Source organism: Protomyctophum parallelum, assembly GCF_964188405.1.
Source record: "Protomyctophum parallelum genome assembly, chromosome: 20".
Classification (NCBI taxonomy): Eukaryota; Metazoa; Chordata; class Actinopteri; order Myctophiformes; family Myctophidae; genus Protomyctophum; species Protomyctophum parallelum.
Window position 1 is genome coordinate 324754 of NC_139718.1, and position 22311 is coordinate 347064.

Sequence of the window (22311 nt, forward strand, 5' to 3'; positions counted from 1 at the left end):
TTGACTACGGAGCAGGACAGGCTGCACAGCTGGGACTTTGGCGAGATGCTGTCGTCATACACCGTGTACGTGACGGCATGTACGGAAGCATAACCCTTTCCATGAGACTGTGGCCGAGGAGAAGACACCGCTGTACGTCACTCCTGTTGGGAGGACAAGGAGCTGTGGAGGTGGAGGGGAGGGTTTATCGTTAGTATTGATTGTGATAAGAACTGCCCGAACGGCACAATCACATACATGCACCAACGTGACTTTTGAACAATATATATCAGTCTCAGTCTCAGTGTACCTGTATTTCCACTGCGAGCCACTGCTTGGCCACTGGTTCCACCACAGTTCCTGCTTTCCACACTGGCGATGTAAGATGAACCACAGGGCAGGGGCATCTCGTAGGCAGTCGAGTTTGTCCAAGAGAGAGGTCGAACAAGGTCTGGTTGTCCCCGAGGAGATTACCCGTCATGGTCAGCATGTACTGGACATGTGAACAGGGGACCTGTGTCCAGCTGAAACGCAACACCTGGCGTGTTGTGTTGCGTGTTGTGTGTTGCGGCAACAGCCGAACCTGCACGTTGTCTGGAGCACAGGGAGCTAAAAGGAGAGAGTTGGACTGGTCATTAATACATCAACTGTCATCGTGGTGCGACGTGAATACAGAAACTATCGTATAGAATAGGTTTTAAATAATCGCAAAACATCCGTTTCTTGTAACAACTGTGAGATTTCTTACCAGCTCCAATGCGTACTGTGTCACTGACAGAACTGTTGCATGTCCCATCTGAGGCCAGTACAGTGACGTTGTACTGGACTCCACACCGAAGGCCCTCTATGGTGCAGTTTGTGTCCAAGCTGTCACAGCACAGCCTGGCGCCACTGTCGTCCTGGGCGCAGCCGAAGTATTCCACTGCACCACTGGCGGGAGTCCAGGACAGCAGTGCCGACTGGTTGGCACAGTTGTACTCAACTGAGAGGTCGACTGGTCGGCATGGGGCTAAAGGGGAGGGGGATTCAGAGTTTTGAAGATGCTTTTCTGAGTGAAGCACTTAAATGGGCATTCTACATTATAAAGCTAATGGTACGTTCTAACAGCAGGTGACAGCCTGGCGTATTTTCCGGAAGTGCGTTATTTGTCTATGGGACCCAGCGATAGTCGAAAATAATGTTTCTTTGTTTACCCTCCATGAATGGTGATACGGAACTCCCTCTAGGAGATTTGTATCACCCAGAGTCGCCGCTGTTCGCCCGCTGTTAAAACGTAGGTTGAGGATAGTAAAGAAAGCATTGTATTGGTGCTTGTATGTGTACATGTTTTTCATTTTTGTGACCAACTTAAAACTTTATGTTTTAAAGAAACCCCTCAATAGACCCCGGGGTTCGCACAGACATTACAGGGGGAAAAAAATACGTGTACATGTGTTTCTGTGTCTCTGAGCTGCGTTTTTAAACATGCGTTACCTGTTTGCAACTGGATGGTGGCGCTGGGACGACTGTCACACAGGCTGTTGGCGGCGGTGACAGAGAACGTATAGAGGACGCCACAGGCAAGGTCATCCACCATACACGTGGTGCTGGTGGAAGCAATTACAATTTACAATTTAGGCATTTAGCAGACGCTCTTAATCCAGAGCGATTTACATTTAAGCAAGAACAAAAGCATGGGAATACATCACATGAAAACATTTATCATGAAACATGCGTAAGCTAAGAAAGTAACAGTGGAATATCTATATAATGAAACTATACATACACTATACATATAAACTATACATATTTACTACTATGCTATACATATGTACCATGGCGTGCTATGACTATAGACAATACAATTATAGTGCTGTCTACATAACATGCTATAAGTCTGTGTCAAATGCTATCTAAGCCAACAGAAATGCTATCTAAGGGGTTAGGGTAAGTGCTATGGGCCATGATGGAGTCTGAAAAGGTGGGTTTTCAGGCTACGGCGGAAGATTGGGAGTGATGCTGCAGTTCTGACTGCAATGGGAAGTGCATTCCACAGTTTTGGAGCCAGAAGGGAGAAGAGTTTGGGACGTGTGGAGCGTTGTCCCGGCGTTTTTAGTGAGGGTACTTCCAGCTTCCCTGCGTTGGCTGATCTGAGTGCGCGGGAGGGTTTGTAGGGTTCAATCATACTTGCAAGATATGGGGGAGCCATACCTTTGGTTGCTTTGAATGCCAGCATCAGAGTTTTGTATTCTGTGCGGGCAGCGACGAAGCAGTGCAGTTTGTCGCGTGGCCTCCACCCACCGCCATCACCGTGTACATCTCTGCCCCTAACGTTGCGTTCCACGATATGGTTGCTTCATTGGACAGACAGTCCAAGGAGCCGTTGATGCCTTGGGGTTTGCATGGAGCTGGAGAATACACATGAGAGGGAATTTGGTTGGTCGGATGATTTAAGAAACGCAAGTTGTTGTTTTTTTTAAACAATTTTGAAAATATGCTAATTAGACGGGCCGGGCCGGGCCGGGCCGGGCCTCGGGCTCTGTGATTTTCCGTGATTTTTTATTTTTCTTCTTTTTTCAAAAATGTTATTATAATAAAAATAGCAATTCTGTTATTTGTGTAATGTGTAGGGCTGTAGGCTATATAGCCTACAAGTATGTATTTATTATGAAGAGGGCTGCGCTATGGCGATTCACTTGTGACAGGAGGAAGACGGAGGAGTGGAGGCAGGGGGCTTGGAATGGATTACTGACTGTGCAGGCGTGAAGTGAACGGTGGGGTGGTTGTTTAATGTTTATACCGCTGGCTGGCCTCTGTTTTGCGGCGCACCAAATGAGCTTCTGCTTCAGTTCATAATGCTAAATGTTTTATAAATCAATCGGATTATCAAACGATAGACTGCAACATGACAAAAACAGTTGCACTGAGCCATCTCGTTAAACCCAGCTGGCTGCGATGAATAACCTAATCATTAGACCTAATCAACGTCATATAGTCACCAACCGATCCATATAATTCTGTAGTGTATGATCTGACCACGCAATGTTACAGTCCACTGCAGGCTACAGGCTATTTGATTTACAAAATGATTAGTATTATAACCGCCGTCCCTCAGTGCGGCAGCGGCGCACCTCGTTATATGTGCCCGATTTAAAATAACAGAGCTCAGCTGTCTCTAAGCTCTAAGCTCGAGACACGCCATGAGCGGGTGCATGGATATATATGTACAGTAGGCTATGTTTGTTCTTTTGGACACCGAACGGGGACGATACTTGGGGTCTTGGACATAGCTTCACTTCAGAGGAAACGGGGAGCTACTCACCAGTCACCACCACTGGATATGGAATCCATTAGAATGATATGGAAATGGTAGGCTACATTAACAGTCTAACGTGAGCTACATAAATCCTTTATTTCGCCGATAAGTCCATTGAACTCCGTTCTCACTCTCACACAGACACACACTGAAAGAAAAAAAAGAACGCCACTTTATTGCATGGCCAGCGCAGCGTGTGTCTGTGTGTCAGTGGTTCACTGACGGCGCATGCTGCTGCGCTGGCCATGCATTAAAGTGGCGTTCTTTTTTTTCTTTGTCGGGCTTTATAGGGCTTCGGGCCTAACATTATGGTATTTCTTAGGGCCGGGCCGGGCTTCGGGCTGACCCAGTTAGGGCCGGGCCGGGCCGGGCTTCAAATTTCGGGCCCGATGAGAACTCTAGTAGGAACACATGGCACTGCAAAGAGACGATGGAATACAGCGTTAAACATTACACAATATAACTGGGCTCAAAGATATTCTGTATAGTAAATGATTAGAACTGATCGGAACAAGAAAGAAATGTAACTAATTGTAACAATTAAGATCTAAAATCAGTATTATGATGAGTGGACATGCTATACGTACAGTATGTTGTTTATTTTTAGTTCTCATGAGATTGCATTGTGGGGTGGCTAAATGATTCATTCCTCCCCCTTTACTCGTTTCTTACACTCATCCATGTCTAGATTGTAGCCCAAGTAATCTCCCAGAGATATATGCTAAATATCAGTGTCTTTGGTGAGTGTCTCACCTGTTTCAAGTTCCACAGCTGAACTTGGTTCACTGTGACAACCTCTGTCAACAGCTACAACACTGAAAGAGTAGTTTCCACCACAGTGTAGATCAGTGAAAGAGCAGGTGTTTGCAGTGCTTGAGTTACAGGTGTGTTCGTGTCCATCATTCGTGTCCGTTGCTGTTGCTATGTGCATGTTGGCCCCTGAAACAGGGGACCAGGACACTGTGCTAGCCCCACATTCTTCAGAAACAGAAACATTACTGGGGGCGCAGGGACCTGGAGAGATGGAGGGAAGAAGTGGAGAGAAAGAATGATTATTCTCTTTCATTTGTGCTTCAATTGATCAAACAAAAGTACAAAACGTATGCTGAGCATCTTAATTAGTCATACATAGTCTTTAGTCGCATTAGTGTGGTTGCTAGAGGAAACACACTATTGTTCTCGGTCCGAAATTCTTTTTCATGTATCACACACTGACTGTTGTCACTGTTGTCATGCTTCACATGATATCGCAATATATAATATTATATAATGTATTAACAGCTGGTAACTGACAGCTGGTACTGTTGGTGGAGCAGCCATGTATGTGTCCATCCTGACCCACTGCAGTCACATTGTAAGATGTGGCACTGGGACTTCTTTGCCAGTTCACATTGGCTGAGTTGGAACAAACCAGACTGGCACTAACACTCACTGGGGCACACAGGGCTGGGGAGAGAGATAGGTGGGGGGGGAGTGTTGTTATTGAGGATAAAATGTACACTTTAAGATGATATCCTAAGAAGGATCTGAATTTCTCATTGCTGAAATGTAACATAATTATTCATTCATTCATTCACTTCCATTGATTCGACTTAAATCTTTCTTAAGCGAAGATGATCCAAAAGCAGCATTACGTTGCCTTTGGCCTTTGTTGTGCATACATACAGTATATGTTCTCCATGTCTTACCTGAGCTGAATGTCGGGTCACTGGAGCAGTTTACATCTACAGTGTAGTTGGAGCCACAGGTGATGTTTGTAAGAGTACAGTTGAGATCAGAGGACATGCAGGTGGTATTCGAGGCATGGCCTTGACTACTCCAGGCAGACACAGAGTACTGTACTGCCCCCCTGCTGGCAGACCAGGACACAACAGCAGTGTTCCTGATACAGTCAGGTGCTACTGAGACGCTGGTAGGAACACATGGCACTGCAAAGAGAGGACGGATACAGAGTTAAACATTGTACAGCAGCATTAATAATGAAGTAACAAGAAAATAAAAATGAATGTAGCAGGGCTCCAGACTACCATTAAGACAATTGTAAATTAAGATTTGAACCTGCAAATTATTAAGGGGAAACATGGCAATGTGTTATAAAATAAGATTGTTTTCTGAGTGGAAACATAATTTTAAATGAATTTACATTGTGTGGTAGTTAATTCATTTTTGCCTTCCTCCACTTAATCATTTAATTTCATGCATTCATCTATATCTAGATTTGAAGCCATTTAATAAAATGTAATCGACACCTAATTAAAACGACCCAACAGGTAAAAAGCAGCACTGCAGTGTTTTGTGGTGAACATCTTCTAACCTGTTTTTAGTTCCACAGCTGAACTTGGTTCTGTGTGACAACCTCTGTCAACAGCTACAACACTGACAGAGTCATTTTCACCACAGTGTAGATCAGTGAAAGAGCAGGAGGTTCCAACGCTTGAGTTACAGGTGTGTTCGTGTCCATTATGTGCTGCTGCTGTTGCTATGTACATATCTGCTCCTGAAACATTGGACCAGGACACTGTGCTAACCCCACATTCTGTAGAAACATGAACATTACTGGGGGGGCAGGGACCTGGAGAGATGGAGGGAAGAAGTGGAGAGAAAGAACTGATTAAAAACAATGTTCCAAAAGTCTGTTGAAGACTGTTCAGATGCATAGCTTTAAGATTTTAAATCTTGTTCTCTCTGAATACCTGCAATGAAGTGATGATGAGTGCTGGGATTCCCAGCACATGAGTCAGTATATGGTGTCACTGTGATGGTATAGTTCTGGCCACAGTGCATGTTGTTGGGTATCTGACAGCTGGTACTGTTAGTGGAGCAGCCATGTATGTGTCCATCCTGAGCCACTGCCGTCACATTGTAAGATGTGGCACTGGAGCTTCCTACCCAGGTCACATGGGCTGAGTTGGTTAGTAATTTAGCAATCAAGTCACTAAGTCCAACCTAGGTTCGAATCCATTCATTCCAAATAAATATTTCAGAAGAGAACATGAATAAACCTAACAGGTCAAAAGCAGCATTAGTGTTTTTCGTGAACATCTTCTCACCTGATTTCAGTTCCACAGCTGAACTTGGTTCACTGTGACAACCTCTGTCAACAGCTACAACACTGACAGAGTAGTTTCCACCACAGTGTAAATCAGTGAAAGAGCAGGTGTTTGCAGTGCTTGAGTTACAGGTGTGTTCGTGTCCATCATTCGTGTCCGTTGCTGTTGCTATGTGCATGTTGGCCCCTGAAACAGGGGACCAGGACACTGTGCTAGCCCCACATGATGCAGAAACAGAAACATTACTGGGGGCGCAGGGACCTGGAGATGGAGGGAAGAAGTGGAGAGAAAGAATGATTATTCTCTTTCATTTGTGCTTCAATTGATCAAACAAAAGTACAAAACGTATGCTGAGCATCTTAATTAGTCTATCAAATTAGTCTGTTGGAGACTGTTCATATTAGTACATAGTCTTTAGTCGCATTAGTGTGGTTGCTAGAGGAAACACACTATTGTTCTCGGTCCGAAATTCTTTTTCATGTTTCACACACTGACTGTTGTCACTGTTGTCATGCTTCACATGATATCGCAATATATAATATTATATTATGTATTAAATATATAATGGTAAGACAGAATTCAGTTCCCAGTGGATTCCTCGTGACTTGTGTCAATGCAACCACACTTTCAATTTCCCCAAATTACACCTTTCTAGTTAGTACATATTTTGTTCTCCCTGTGTACCTGCACTGAAGTGAAGAGGAATGCTGGGATTCCCAGCACATGAGTCAGTATATGGTGTCACTGTGATGGTATAGTTCTGGCCACAGTGCATGTTGGGTATCTGACAGCTGGTACTGTTGGTGGAGCAGCCATGTATGTGTCCATCCTGACCCACTGCTGTCACATTGTAAGATGTGGCACTGGGACTTCTTTGCCAGTTCACATTGGCTGAGTTGGAACAAACCAGACTGGCACTAACACTCACTGGGGCACACGGAACTGAAAAGAGACAAAGGCAAAACACAATGTTGACATGTTGTTATATCATAATGATGTTCAAGGAATTAAATGAATTTCGAAAGGAAATCACACACTTTCAGAAACGTTTTCAAGTCAAATGTTCTACTATAATATGTATTTGTTTATTAATTTAGCAATCAAGTCACTAAGTCCAACCTAGGTTCGAATCCATTCATTCCAAATAAATCTTTCGGAAGAGAACATGAATAAACCTAACAGGTCAAAAGCAGCATTAGTGTTTTTCGTGAACATCTTCTCACCTGATTTCAGTTCCACAGCTGAACTTGGTTCACTGTGACAACCTCTGTCAACAGCTACAACACTGACAGAGTAGTTTCCACCACAGTGTAGATCAGTGAAAGAGCAGGTGTTTGCAGTGCTTGAGTTACAGGTGTGTTCGTGTCCATCATTCGTGTCCGTTGCTGTTGCTATGTGCATGTTGGCCCCTGAAACAGGGGACCAGGACACTGTGCTAGCCCCACATGATGCAGAAACAGAAACATTACTGGGGGCGCAGGGACCTGGAGAGATGGAGGGAAGAAGTGGAGAGAAAGAACGATTATTCTCTTTAATTTGTGCTTCAATTGATCAAACAAAAGTACAAAACGTATGCTGAGCATCTTAATTAGTCTATCAAATTAGTGTTGGAGACTGTTCATATTAGTACATAGAAATTATTTTTCATGTTTCACACACTGACTGTTGTCACTGTTGTCATGCTTCACATGATATCGCAATATATAATATAATATTATGTATTAAATATATAATGGTAAGACAGAATTCAGTTCCCAGTGGATTCCTCGTGACTTGTGTCAATGCAACCACACTTTCAATTTCCCAAAATTACACCTTTCTAGTTAGTACATATTTTGTTCTCCCTGTGTACCTGCACTGAAGTGAAGAGGAATGCTGGGATTCCCAGCACATGAGTCAGCATATGGTGTCAATTCTGGCCACAGTGCATGTTGGGTATCTGACAGCTGGTACTGTTGGTGGAGCAGCCATGTATGTGTCCATCCTGACCCACTGCTGTCACATTGTAAGATGTGGCACTGGGACTTCTTTGCCAGTTCACATTGGCTGAGTTGGAACAAACCAGACTGGCACTAACACTCACTGGGGCACACAGGGCTGGGGAGAGAGATAGGTGGGGGGAGTGTTGTTATTGAGGATAAAATGTACACTTTAAGATGATATCCTAAGGAGGAAGGATCTGAATTTCTCATTGCTGAAATGTAACATAATTATTCATTCATTCATTCACTTCCATTGATTCGACTTAAATCTTTCTTAAGTGGAGACTATCCAAAAGCAGCATTACGTTGCCTTTGGCCTTTGTTGTGCATACATACAGTATATGTTCTCCATGTCTTACCTGAGCTGAATGTCAGGGTCTGACTCGGGTCACTGGAGCAGTTTCCATCAATAGCCTTTACATCTACAGTGTAGTTGGAGCCACAGGTGATGTTTGTAAGAGTACAGTTGAGATCAGAGGACATGCAGGTGGTATTCGAGGCATGGCCTTGACTACTCCAGGCAGACACAGAGTACTGTACTGCCCCCTTGCTGGCAGACCAGGACACAACAGCAGTGTTCCTGATACAGTCAGGTGCTACTGAGACGCTGGTAGGAACACATGGCACTGCAAAGAGAGGACGGATACAGAGTTAAACATTGTACAGCAGCATTAATAATGAAGTAACAAGAAAATAAATGTAGCAGGGCTCCAGACTACCATTAAGACAATTGTAAATTAAGATTTGAACCTGCAAATTATTAAGGGGAAACATGGCAATGTGTTATAAAATAAAAGATTGTTTTCTGAGTGGAAACATAATTTTAAATGAATTTACATTGTGTGGTAGTTAATTTATTTTTGACTTCCTCCACTTAATCATTTAATTTCATGCATTCATCTATATCTAGATTTGAAGCCATTTAATATAATGTAATCGACACCTAATTAAAACGACCCAACAGGTAAAAAGCAGCACTGCAGTGTTTTGTGGTGAACATCTTCTAACCTGTTTTTAGTTCCACAGCTGAACTTGGTTCTGTGTGACAACCTCTGTCAACAGCTACAACACTGACAGAGTAATTTTCACCACAGTGTAGATCAGTGAAAGAGCAGGAGGTTCCAACGCTTGAGTTACAGGTGTGTTCGTGTCCATTATGTGCTGCTGCTGTTGCTATGTACATATCTGCTCCTGAAACATTGGACCAGGACACTGTGCTAAACCCACATTCTGTAGAAACATGAACATTACTGGGGGGGCAGGGACCTGGAGAGATGGAGGGAAGAAGTGGAGAGAAAAAACTGATTAAAAACAATGTTCTAAAAGTCTGTTGAAGACTGTTCAGATGTATAGCTTTAAGATTTTAAATCTTGTTCTCTCTGAATACCTGCAATGAAGTGATGATGAGTGCTGGGATTCCCAGCACATGAGTCAGTATATGGTGTCACTGTGATGGTATAGTTCTGGCCACAGTGCATGTTGTTGGGTATCTGACAGCCGGTACTGTTAGTGGAGCAGCAATGTATGTGTCCATCCTGAGCCACTGCCGTCACATTGTAAGATGTGGCACTGGAGCTTCCTACCCAGGTCACATGGGCTGAGTTGGGACACGCCAGACTGGCATTAACATTCACTGGGGCACACGGAACTGAGAAGAGACAAAGGCAAAACACAATGTTGACATGTTGTTATATCATAATGATGTTCAAGGAATTAAATTAATTTCGAAAGGAAATCACACACTTTCAGAAACGTTTTCAAGTAAAATGTTCTACTATATTATGTATTTGTTTATTCATTTAGCAATCAAGTCACTAAGTCCAACCTAGGTTCGAATCCATTCATTCCAAATAAATCTTTCGGAAGAGAACATGAATAAACCTAACAGGTCAAAAGCAGCATTAGTGTTTTTCGTGAACATCTTCTCACCTGATTTCAGTTCCACAGCTGAACTTGGTTCACTGTGACAACCTCTGTCAACAGCTACAACACTGACAGAGTAGTTTCCACCACAGTGTAAATCAGTGAAAGAGCAGGTGTTTGCAGTGCTTGAGTTACAGGTGTGTTCGTGTCCATCATTCGTGTCCGTTGCTGTTGCTATGTGCATGTTGGCCCCTGAAACAGGGGACCAGGACACTGTGCTAGCCCCACATGATGCAGAAACAGAAACATTACTGGGGGCGCAGGGACCTGGAGAGATGGAGGGAAGAAGTGGAGAGAAAGAACGATTATTCTCTTTAATTTGTGCTTCAATTGATCAAACAAAAGTACAAAACGTATGCTGAGCATCTTAATTAGTCTATCAAATTAGTCTGTTGGAGACTGTTCATATTAATACATAGTCTTTAGTCGCATTAGTGTGGTTGCTAGAGGAAACACACTATTGTTCTCGGTCCGGAATTCTTTTTCATGTTTCACACACTGACTGTTGTCACTGTTGTCATGCTTCACATGATATCGCAATATATAATATTATATTATGTATTAAATATATAATGGTAAGACAGAATTCAGTTCCCAGTGGATTCCTCGTGACTTGTGTCAATGCAACCACACTTTCAATTTCCCAAAATTACACCTTTCTAGTTAGTACATATTTTGTTCTCCCTGTGTACCTGCACTGAAGTGAAGAGGAATGCTGGGATTCCCAGCACATAAGTCAGCATAATTATGGTGTCACTGTGATGGTATAGTTCTGGCCACAGTGCATGTTGGGTATCTGACAGCTGGTACTGTTGGTGGAGCAGCCATGTATGTGTCCATCCTGACCCACTGCAGTCACATTGTAAGATGTGGCACTGGGACTTCTTTGCCAGTTCACATTGGCTGAGTTGGAACAAACCAGACTGGCACTAACACTCACTGGGGCACACGGGGCTGGGGAGAGAGATAGGTGGGGGGAGTGTTGTTATTGAGGATAAAATGTCCACTTTAAGATGATATCCTAAGAAGGAAGGATCTGAATTTCTCATTGCTGAAATGTAACATAATTATTCAGGACCATACACACAATCTGCAGACCGCATACATCACTTGATGTATCATTCTGTGATTGTCCATTGTCACCACTAGGTGGCAGCAAAGCCTATATTTTCTTCTATATGTTGTAAATGGAGCTGAAATTAAGTGACAGTACTTCTCTCTTTTCTTACACTGTACCTTATCATCTGCGCACGTGTAGGCACGCGCAAACACACACACACACACACACACACACACAGTCGAGCCGAGATGAGGTTCCTGTAGTCGAGCCGTCCACAAACAATGGATTAAACCTGGTTCACATTATCGTTATCTAAAAGTAAACATATCAGAACAGAGATAGAGTTGGTAAACTTCACACAGGAATGTAAAATATTAAGTCAGGGGTGAAACAAGCGCTTAAATCAGACTTAAATGAAAATGTAGTCCAGTCAACCCTCGTCCGCATGCGCAGTTCTGCTTCCGTAAGATTGCATTGTGAAAACATGGTCCTGTTTGTCTTCATGAGCTTTGTTAGGTTGTTTCATCCCCGGTTCTGATACCTTTACTTTAGGGAAACGATATTTAACCCACTGGTTAAGTACGGCTCGACTCCATTTCTACCTGCTCAGGGATATCCTGACACGGACCCTCCTCTCGGAGCTAAAGCATTAACTCGCCTATTAGTTTGTATTGTTGCTCATTTCAGAACGCGCCCAATATTACTGACATACATACAGACTGTATGTATGTCAGTAATATTAGGCTAATAGGCTCTTCTACTGTATGATACAGTAGAAAAACATGTAGAAATAATGCGCAGCTGAACGGTCCAATATTAGACTGACCAAACACACATACATGTAAATAGAAAATAGAAATGCGCAGCTGAACTCGTCAGAGTAAACACAACACAGAGAACTCTGAAATAAAATACCTCGTTACATTGACCGCTATTGTTATTATTATTATTACCCGTTTGGCCTCTCGTTCTTTACATTTACTTCTTGTTGTGGAAAACCCCGTTCTGTTCTTCTGGAGTTGTTGAAGTTCTCAGAATGTTGGAGCGTCTGTCCTTCCATGGCTCCACACAACAGCACCGCGATATATAATAATAATTATTATAAATAACTAAACACTGACAATATAAGCTGCAAGTGTAGAGTTATAGTATAGTACAGTAACTATGTAGGCTATGTAGTAATACATTATAGTAGTGTACAGACTCCCGAGTCCTGAGTGAGACGAATTGTTTGCACCAGCTGTGTTCAATCAATCAATCAATCAACGGTCCAGTGTAGCGTAGAGATGAGTCGGTCATGAACGAACGAATCAAAAGAACTAGTTCTTTTTGGTGAACGAAACCGATCCGGTCACTTCCGTGAACGATCCGTTCTGCGTCCGTTCTTAATGACGGGGATTCGCCCGGCGGCTCTTCTCATTCAGAGCCTGCTCTGTTACTTTATTATGAATCATGGAATCACTATGCATTATGTTTTATGAGCTTATGACCATGAATGTTAGTATTTTAGCTGTTTTAGTATTTTTTTTATAGTAAGCATTTTAATGACAGCATTTACAAACTTTAAATTAATGTTTGTGAATTAAATTAGTATAATGTTAAATTCTATATAACTACAACTAGTAGTTTATATTACTTTAACTTTAAACCAAAACTAGTATTTATATTACAATGTAGGCATTTATCAGGCATTAATCCATTTATCAGGCTTTATCCAGTGATTTACATTATGCAAGAACACATTGTAATACATAAAATGCATAGCCTAGAAATAGTCAAGGACCATATTCATAAGCATTACAAATATAATATGAATTATTCATAATTGTTTAATTTAAATGAATGAATTAATGATAGGTGGACAGACAGACAATGTTGGAACTATGCACAAAAACAAACTTCACCCATTTTTTTTACTTGTAAACTGTGATGCATTTCACTCCTATGCCATATAAAGTTAGGTGTGAATCCCTAGACTCCTTCAAACCCGCTCTCAAAAAGAGCACCTACGGACAGCTGCAATGGACCCTGATGTTAACCAGTGTTGTTTTTGGCAGCAAATTTTGATTTTAGTTTTAGTCAAAGTCTCGTACTCTCTCAATAGTTTTAATTTAGTTTCAGGCACATTTTAGTCACCTGGAATGTTTTAGTGTTAGTCTAGTTTTAGTTGACTAAATATCATAAGATTTTAGTCGACTAAATCCACAGTTGATTTAGTAGACTAAAATGTACTTTGGTGAGCCGTGATGCCGTCGTAATGACTGATTTTACACTTGCTGAAAATAGCTGATCTACAAGCTCACGTGTTGCGCTGCGACACACAAGTTTGTAGATCTCAGCTATTTTCAGCATGCAATCAAGTGTAAAATTACTTATACTGGATCTCTTCCTATAGCATTTTAAAGTTTAGTTTTTATCTGTTGACAAAATTGTTAGTATATTTAGTAATCATAGCTTAGTTTTCATTTAGTTTCCATTTAGTTTTCGTCAGTGAAAAAAGGTAGTCGAACATTTTTCGTCTTAGGGCCGAATCATACTCCTATTTTAGAGCCAAATAAAAGTCGGTTCGGCTCTATAGAGCCTACAATGTGACGTCATTTGGCTCTGTAGAGCCTACAATGTGACGTCATTTGGCTCTGTAGAGCCTACAATGTGACGTCATTTGGCTCTGTAGAGCCTACAATGTGACGTCATTTGGCTCTGTAGAGCCTACAATGTGACGTCATTTGGCTCTGTAGAGCCTACAATGGGACGTCATTTGGCTCTGTAGAGCCTACAATGGGACGTCATTTGGCTCTGTAGAGCCTACAATGGGACGTCATTTGGCTCTGTAGAGCCTACAATGGGACGTCATTTGGCTCTGTAGAGCCTACAATGTGACGTCATTTGGCTCTGTAGAGCCTACAATGGGACGTCATTTGGCTCTGTAGAGCCTACAATGGGACGTCATTTGGCTCTGTAGAGCCTACAATGGGACGTCATTTGGCTCTGTAGTCGAGCCTACAATGTGACGTCATTTGAGGTTCGGGGGGGGTGGGGTGGGGACCGTCCTAAAGTCGGCTCTTCGGTGCTACTGAAAATTTCTGACGAGTCGAAATCATTTCGGCACTACAGCGCCGAAACAGCGGTAAAATAGGAGTATGAATCGGCCCTTCGTTTTAGTCAACGAAATCAACACTGTTGTAAACAAGTGTTTTTTCTGGTTTTATCGTCGTAGCAGTAGATTTTGTATTGACCTGTATACTTTTGTTTGAAATGTACCCATTCTACATACTGTGAAATAAACATTTCAATCAATCAATCATACATGCTGTACCTGTTGATCACAGACAAGGCCTTCTACTGTCCTCTGGCTGGCTGAAGTGTGTAGAACATCTCCTCAGTATGAACATTCTGCCAAAATAACCGAGCTACAAGCTCTGATAGACATTCAGCCAAAACAACAGATCTACAAGCTCACAGTGCAATGCATTGTTTGGTACGTGGTCTGCTCTTTCTTCCCTCTATGCTGAAAATAGACGATACACACTTAGGGATGTCAATGGCTAACCGGATAGCCGTTAAAACAAATCTGAATATACTTATGGGCTTCACGGTTAACTTTAAAAGTAATAAATGTATGTTCCTGATGGTGTTATTTAGTTATGGAGAGATGTCATCATTCTAAACACTCACAAGGTGCAATAGAGATTTCTATGTCCAAGAGAACACTAGATAGATTACATACATTTTGGGTTAAAAGAAAATAAATAAAATCAGCAACCGTTAATTAAGCTATGGGGTAACCGAATGGAAAATTATCCGTTAGCGACATCCCTAATCACAACATAGAGCATTAGAACAACGGTCAGGATATTTAAGCGCCTTGGATAAAGGCACTATATAAATGCACCATTTACCATTTATTTAACACCACAGAAGAAGACAGCAGGAAGTGAAGTCGGGGTTTCAGACATTTTATTGATTTAGAATTCGTTACCATGTCAAAGGTCGTCAGGGACAGGTGGGTGTGGCAAAGCTTCTTATACACCTGTAAAGGTCAGAGTTCAAAGGTCATCAGGGCCAGATGTATGGAATAAAGCATAACTAAATCTAAAGATGTAATGATGTTTTAGTCCGACCAGCTGAAGAGATCATTAAGGTTGCTTTTATTACATTTAACTGAGACCATTCAGTTAAAGGAGAATTCCATACTAAAAGGCTTTCTTACCTTTCTTTGTAGTTGTTACGTCCCCACCAAAGAGGTCCAGGTGTTATTTTGTGCATAAGCTCCTTATTGGCTATTTCCCCTACCATGAGCCCTACATGAATTGCATTGAATGGGAATTGAATGGGGCTATGGGGTGTTGTGCTAATTCACTTATTTCCATCGCTCAAAATTATAATTTCTTTGTATATATCCTCTTTTCATAATGTAAATAATATCCCAAGCGGCACACTTTACTACTTCTTTCGATGGAAATAAGCGAATTAGCATAACACCCCATAGCCCCATTCAATTCCCATTCAATGCAATGCAATTCATTGAGGGCTTATGGTAGGGAAAATAGCCAATAAGGAGTTTTTGCACTGGACCTCTTTGGTGGGGACGTAACAACTACAAAGAAAGGTAAGAAAGATAAGAAAGCATTCTAGCATGGAATTCTCCTTTAAAGCTGCTTCTAAACTTGTATTCTATTGCTAGTTTGATCACTTCAAATTAGAGATGCTCCAATAATCGGCCACTGATCAGTGATCAGCCAATATTCAGCATTTACCCTATCTGGAGAAACCGATCTTTTATACAGATTATTAAAACAACAACAAAAGAGGCAAGAATGGTTCAGCACTAGTTCCCGTCCTGAATGGGTTAGAGTTCAAAGGTCATGTTACCTTGCCGATGAGGAAGTAAACCAGAGACTCTTTGGGAACGATTTGTTTCAACTCCTCCGACCTAAAAACCCCCCAGACTCTCCTGTACTGACCGTGATGCAGCGAACGTCTGCACACACATTGCTTGTGTGTCTTGCAACGACAGGTCACGGACTGTGTGCATGTGCGTGCATGTGTGCGTGTTCATATATTCAAACAGGTATAAGGACTAGTCATTATAATTATCATACATACCACTCCAATATGACAGAAGCACTGACGACTGAGGGTTGATACTCAGAGCTTTCTTGAAGTGAATTTCTGCGAAGTTGAACTTCTCCTGCTTAGATCATCCCATATCCATAACTATAGCGCACGCACACCCATACACACACACGGACGCACAGAGAGAGAGAGAGACACACACACGCACGCACGCACGCACGCACACACACACACACACACACACACACACACACACACACACACACACACACACACACACACACACACACACACACACACACACACACACACACACACACACACACACACACACACACACACACACACACACACACACACACACACACACACACACACACACACAAATAGTGTATTCAGTAGGCTATGGCATTTGTGGACATATTTACCAGGCATTGTGTAACTATGATTCCTTTATTTTTTATTTTTGTAACCCAATTTCTACGGGGACACGGGGAGAACATGTGAGGGTACCTACCCTAGGGGACACGGGGAGAACATGTGAGGGTACCTACCCTAGGGGACACGGGGAGAACATGTGAGGGTACCTACCCTAGGGGACACAGGGAGAACATGTGAGGGTACCTACCCTAGGGGACACGGGGAGAACATGTGAGGGTACCTACCCTAGGGGACACGGGGAGAACATGTGAGGGTACCTACCCTAGGGGACACAGGGAGAACATGTGAGGGTACCTACCCTAGGGGACACGGGGAGAACATGTGAGGGTACCTACCCTAGGGGACACAGGGGGAACATGTGAGAGTACCACTACCTACCCTAGGGGACAGTGTCTAATGTGGACTCTAATAATAATTATAATAATTACCAGGCATTGTAGTGTCTACTGTTGACTAATAGCGTTCCTGCAGCAGGATAAGGCTTTGTCCAACTCCTCCATCAAAACAAACTTGTGTCAGAGCAGAGTGTAGGCGTAGGCAAAGCTGGGGTCCACCTGGGGAGGGAGCCAGAGAGACAATTTAGTCATTCATCAGACGCTCTTAATCCAGAACGATTCACAGTAAGCAACAACAACAACACCACATGGTAATACATCACATACATGAACCATAAGCACCATAATCATTGTCCGGGCCCAATTCTAAAAACGCCTACTAAAAACTGACCTAAGTTTTCTGGAAAAACTTCAAATTCAGCACGTTTGTGAAACAAGCTTGTATACATCTGGAAAACCCTTATTTGTATTGTAATAAGATTAGAGAGACCCACTAAGAGAAACCTGTGTGGAACGAGCTTCTTATTTATTTCTTGCCTTGATCTACGTCCTCTCTACTCTTCTCACTTCTCTAAAACACCCTGGACAACGCTCCACACGTCCTAGACTCATCTCCCTTCTCTAAAACACCCTGGACAACGCTCCACACGTCCCAGACTCTTCTCTAAAACACCCTGGACAATGCTCCACACGTCCTAGACTCATCTCCCTTCTCTAAAACACCCTGGACAATGATCCACACGTCCTAGACTCTTCTCACTTCTCTAAAACACCCTGGACAACGCTCCACACATCCCAGACTCTTCTCATTTATCTAAAACACTGAATAGCATCTCTGTCCGAAAGAAAATACAATATATAATTGCCGTGAAGTTGCTTGATTAAGTATTTAATATTCATTTGATCTATTAAAGCCAAAGGCCATTCAACTTCAAACTCCATGTTGAAAACACACGTCTCTGCTTCTGGTGACTGATATTGTCCTTCCAATGAATGATAGGACGCGCGTGCGTGTGTGTGTGTGTGTGTGTGTGTGTGTGTGTGTGTGTGTGTGTGTGTGTGTGTGTGTGTGTGTCGCAGTTAAGTATGGAATTGTGCATTTCCCACACCCAGGGTGAGAGAGCATGTGACATCACGTTTCATCATCAGGGATGGAGATCCCACATGTCATCAATATTAAGCCCATGTATGGAGATCGCTGATGTCATCAATATTGGCCAACAACTCTACATCTGACCTCAAAACTCATACTCTTAGATCTCCATATATGGAGCTGACCTGTTCTGACATTCCATATGTTGATCCTTCCCCATCCATCCTTCCTCTTCGATGTCTCCTTTTTGACTGATACCTGTCCATTTAAACTCTAGACGGGCCTGTTGACTGATACCTGTCCATTTAAACTCTAGACGGGCCTGTTGACTGATACCTGTCCATTTAAACTCTAGACGGGCCTGTTGACTGATACCTGTCCATTTAAACTCTAGACGGGCCTGTTGACTGATACCTGTCCATTAAACTCTAGACGGGCCTGTTGACTGATACCTGTCCATTTAAACTCTAGACGGGCCTGTTGACTGATACCTGTCCATTTAAACTCTAGACGGGCCTGTTGACTGATACCTGTCCATTTAAACTCTAGACGGGCCTGTTGACTGATACCTGTCCATTAAACTCTAGACGGGCCTGTTGACTGATACTTGTCCATTTAAACTCTAGACGGGCCTGTTGACTGATACCTGTCCATTAAACTCTAGACGGGCCTGCCCAAAAGTTATTAGTGCAGCCGCGCCCGGCAGCCGGCGAAAACTAGAGTTCTCAACAGGTCCGAAAATTAAGATATGCTGTCACCCAGGTGGATGCGTGCACGCAACCTCGAGGTCGCTTCTCGCCCTCAGGTGTCTTACTGGTATTGTGTGTGTTGTAGTGTGTGTGTGTGTGCGTGTGTGTATACACCTGTACATATTTGGCCAGTTCAAAGTGTGCGGTAGCGATGTGACTCAATGGTCTGTCTGTGTGTAGTCTGTGCGTGCCTGCGTATGAATGAATAAACTGCACTGACCGTAGCAGGCAGGCTCTGGGTGCCAGGCTGGGATCTGCAGGCTGAGCAGGGTCTGACGCGCTCAGAGTTCCATCCCACATGAGGCAGCAGGTGTCTGGGCTCGGCCTGGTAGAACTCCCCCGGGGGCCACGAGAGGCTGGCCAGGGCCTGGGAGTAGGGATGTCAATTATCAATTCAATCATTCATTGATCACTGATAGCCTTATCGATCGATTAACCAGTTAGTTTACATTAGACATAGTGAAGTCACGAAACTATCAAATAATTAATGTTCAAATGTTTTCTTGCAGTCAATGTTCAGTTCCCGCGTCACTCAAGTGTGAACCAATAATGTTCAAATGCAATATGACGCACAAAGAATGTTCAAGCACGCAACACCAATATCAGACTTAATGAATGTTCCCCACCTCAAATAAAAGAAACCAGTCAGTCAAAACGTCAGGCAGTCGCGGTCAGAGCGCTGTGGAATCCCTTACTCCCGCCGTAGTCGTAAGTATAGCACTTACCCTACCCCCTTAGATAGCATTTCTGTAGACTTAGATAGCATTTAAGCATGTTATGAAGACAGCACTATAATTGCATTGTATGTAGTCATAGCACGTCATAGTACATATGTATAGCATAGTAGTATTATGTATAGTTTATATGTATAGTTTCATTATATAGATATTCCACTGTTACGTTCTTAGCTTACGCATGTTTCATGATAAATGTTTTTATGTGATGTATTCCCATGCTTTTTTGTTCTTGCTTAATGTAAGTCACTCTGGATTAAGAGCGTCTGCTAAATGCCTAAATTGTAAATTGTAAATTGACAGTTGATGCAGGTTGGCGTTTCTTCATCGAAACCTTCTGGGATGAAACCGGGCGTCGGACGAGCAGCCACGCTCCGTTGGGGAAATTACTACAACTCACTTCTTGGATTGTGTGAGTGTTGACTAACCCACAGCGGGCTACAAACTACAGAACGTTTTTCTCTCACAAGCCAGAGGTAGGCTACACACGGACGCGAGCAGCGGACAGCTGAGCTGACAACAGCCAACTCCTCAAAGCGCGCGCCCGTTCCGTTCATTCATTCTCGCTCTCGTAGTGTGCGGGCATGTGACGTAGGGTAGTGTTAAAGGCACAGAGCGCCACAGTGTGTGTGTTTGTCTGTGCGCGCATGTGTGTGTGTGTGTGTGACTGTGCTCGCATGTGTGTGTGTGTGTGTACCTGGCCTGTCGGTCTATGTTGGCCACTCGGAGGCTCTCCCAGCGTGAGTTGAGGAAGTTCATCTGCTCCCTGATCTCCTCCTCCTCCTCCTCTGTGAGGTTGCCCTGGGCGTCAGCTGGCAAGAAAAAAATAAAAAAGGTTAAGGAGGTTCTGGGTCATTCCATCTTCCACCTGGGAACACTGGCTGAATTAAAAACACACACAAGCTCGTAGCGCGGCACCGAGTGCCGCGCTACGAGCTGCTATTTTTTTTAAATCGCGAAAATGTGGCACAACTCTTTTCAGAGCGAACATTCTTAACTCAAAGCTTTGCTTCTGGGGGGGTCCCTGGAACAACATATTTTCAGATGGGGGTCGGTGGCCAATTACATATCATTTTTGGGGTCATTGACATGAAATATGGAGCACCACTGATACAGAAACATAGTTATTTCAGAAAACTGTCAGAATTTAGAAGACATTCTTTAAATTTCGATGTCAGGCCTAAATGGGTTAAGGCCTGCCAAAATACATTGTTTTGTCAACAAATTCAACTGTAGACGAAAATTGCACAGCAGAATGAAATCAACTAAAATCTTGATATTCAGTAGACACACTAAAACATTTTAGATGACAAAAATATGACAATTTTTTTATTCAAAGGACTATGAAATTTGCAAAATGAAGACTGGCTTTAAACACATCACTTACACTCCATCTTCAACAGTTTAGCCATTTATCGATTTAACGAGCGTCGACTGACTTACCGATAGGGTCTCTGCAGTCAGACCATGGGTCAGAGGTCACCGATGGGGTCAGTGCAGACCACGGGGTCAGAGAGGTGGGCAGGTCGACCGCGGTCACACTGAAGTGGTAGACGGCGAGTGGCAGCAGGCCTGTGACAAAAATGATGGCGGCCGACCCCCATCTGAAAAGATGTTGTTCCAGGGACCCCCAGAAGCAAAGATATGAGTTAAAAGAATATATATTCAAAGATCTGCGCCACATTTTCTTGACTTTTCAAAAATACCAGATCTACAAGCTCAGACAATTATTTGACAACTTTAGCTCAAATTACTTTGTAGACTGTTTAGAAAAATAAAATAAATCTAATCACAATGCTGGCACAAATATGTTGGTCTTAAAGTGTATTTATACCTGCCAACCAGTGCTGCCCGTCTGAAAAAGTTTGTTTCTTCCATATTCATTTCCAAAAGTAAAAATATCAATTGCCTTCCGTCTGTTAGAAAAGTACTGTATTTAAAGGCCCTAGTCAAAGATATTGGTTCTGTTCTAGCCCTGAAACATGACTGTCATGATTATCATGACAGTCATGGCGCAACTGCAGCCTGTTTTACGCAATCGCTACATTTACAGTCCAAACGTGTACATAAACACTCAGATTCCAAATATAAAGTCCTCGCCACATGTGCCACGGGTGTTAGAAATGTGTTGGTACAGCGATTAGCATTGCTGCATCCCGCGTTGTTTAATAAAAAGCATTTTTATCCGAGCTGTTATTTTGCCATTGGCTTTCAACTACGCGCCCCTATCGGTCGGGAGGAGTGTGGACCTCTGTGTTCGATATCGGCACACTGACCGCCCTGTCAATGCAGACTAATAGGGAGTGCGCTCCCGGTGTGCAACTGTGGATTTCCCAAACGAACCCCGTTTGAGAGTCATGTTTCAGGGCTAGTTAGTAGTTACTCCATAGCTCTGGTCCATAGCTCTAATGAAATGCAATGCATTAGAGCTATGGACCAGAGCTTAGAGCTACTTACTCTACACCTTTCAGTTCAGTTCCAATACAGTTCCCAGTCTATCAAAGCCCTTCAGCACGTTGCATAAAACCAGACAGTTAAATTCATTGTAAAGCCACATTGTACCAGTTTATAAACAACCGTATCGGTACTCACTC

General features: G+C 43.0%; 1 protein-coding gene and 1 long non-coding RNA gene across 2 annotated transcripts; both read right to left on the minus strand.

Moving 5' to 3' along the window:
• Positions 1-41: 41 nt before the first annotated feature.
• On the minus strand, positions 42-4096 carry LOC310877475 (fibronectin type III domain-containing protein 7-like). Its single transcript, XM_083791350.1, has 6 exons — positions 4028-4096; positions 2170-2366; positions 1453-1565; positions 728-988; positions 290-588; positions 42-162 (listed from the first exon to the last, which is right to left on the minus strand). The coding sequence occupies exons 3-6, from the start codon at positions 1553-1555 to the stop codon at positions 55-57; spliced, it is 771 nt and encodes a 256-aa protein (XP_083647476.1). The 5' UTR covers positions 1556-1565; positions 2170-2366; positions 4028-4096; the 3' UTR covers positions 42-54.
• Positions 4097-15229: 11133 nt separating this feature from the next.
• LOC310877585 lies at positions 15230-16446 on the minus strand. Its single transcript, XR_014570822.1, has 2 exons — positions 16396-16446; positions 15230-15319 (listed from the first exon to the last, which is right to left on the minus strand). It is a non-coding gene; the product is annotated as an uncharacterized lncRNA (long non-coding RNA).
• Between the last annotated feature and the right edge of the window lie 5865 nt (positions 16447-22311).

Excerpts from the sequence above, each read along its gene's own strand:
- LOC310877475 (XM_083791350.1), bottom strand. The coding sequence starts at position 1,555 with ATGGTGGATGACCTTGCCTGTGGCGTCCTCTATACGTTCTCTGTCACC. Across the intron at positions 989-1,452 it reads CACCATCCAGTTGCAAACAG|CCCCATGCCGACCAGTCGAC; the intron begins GTAACGCATGTT and ends CCTCCCCTTTAG. Across the intron at positions 163-289 it reads GGCTCGCAGTGGAAATACAG|CTCCTTGTCCTCCCAACAGG; the intron begins GTACACTGAGAC and ends CCACCTCCACAG.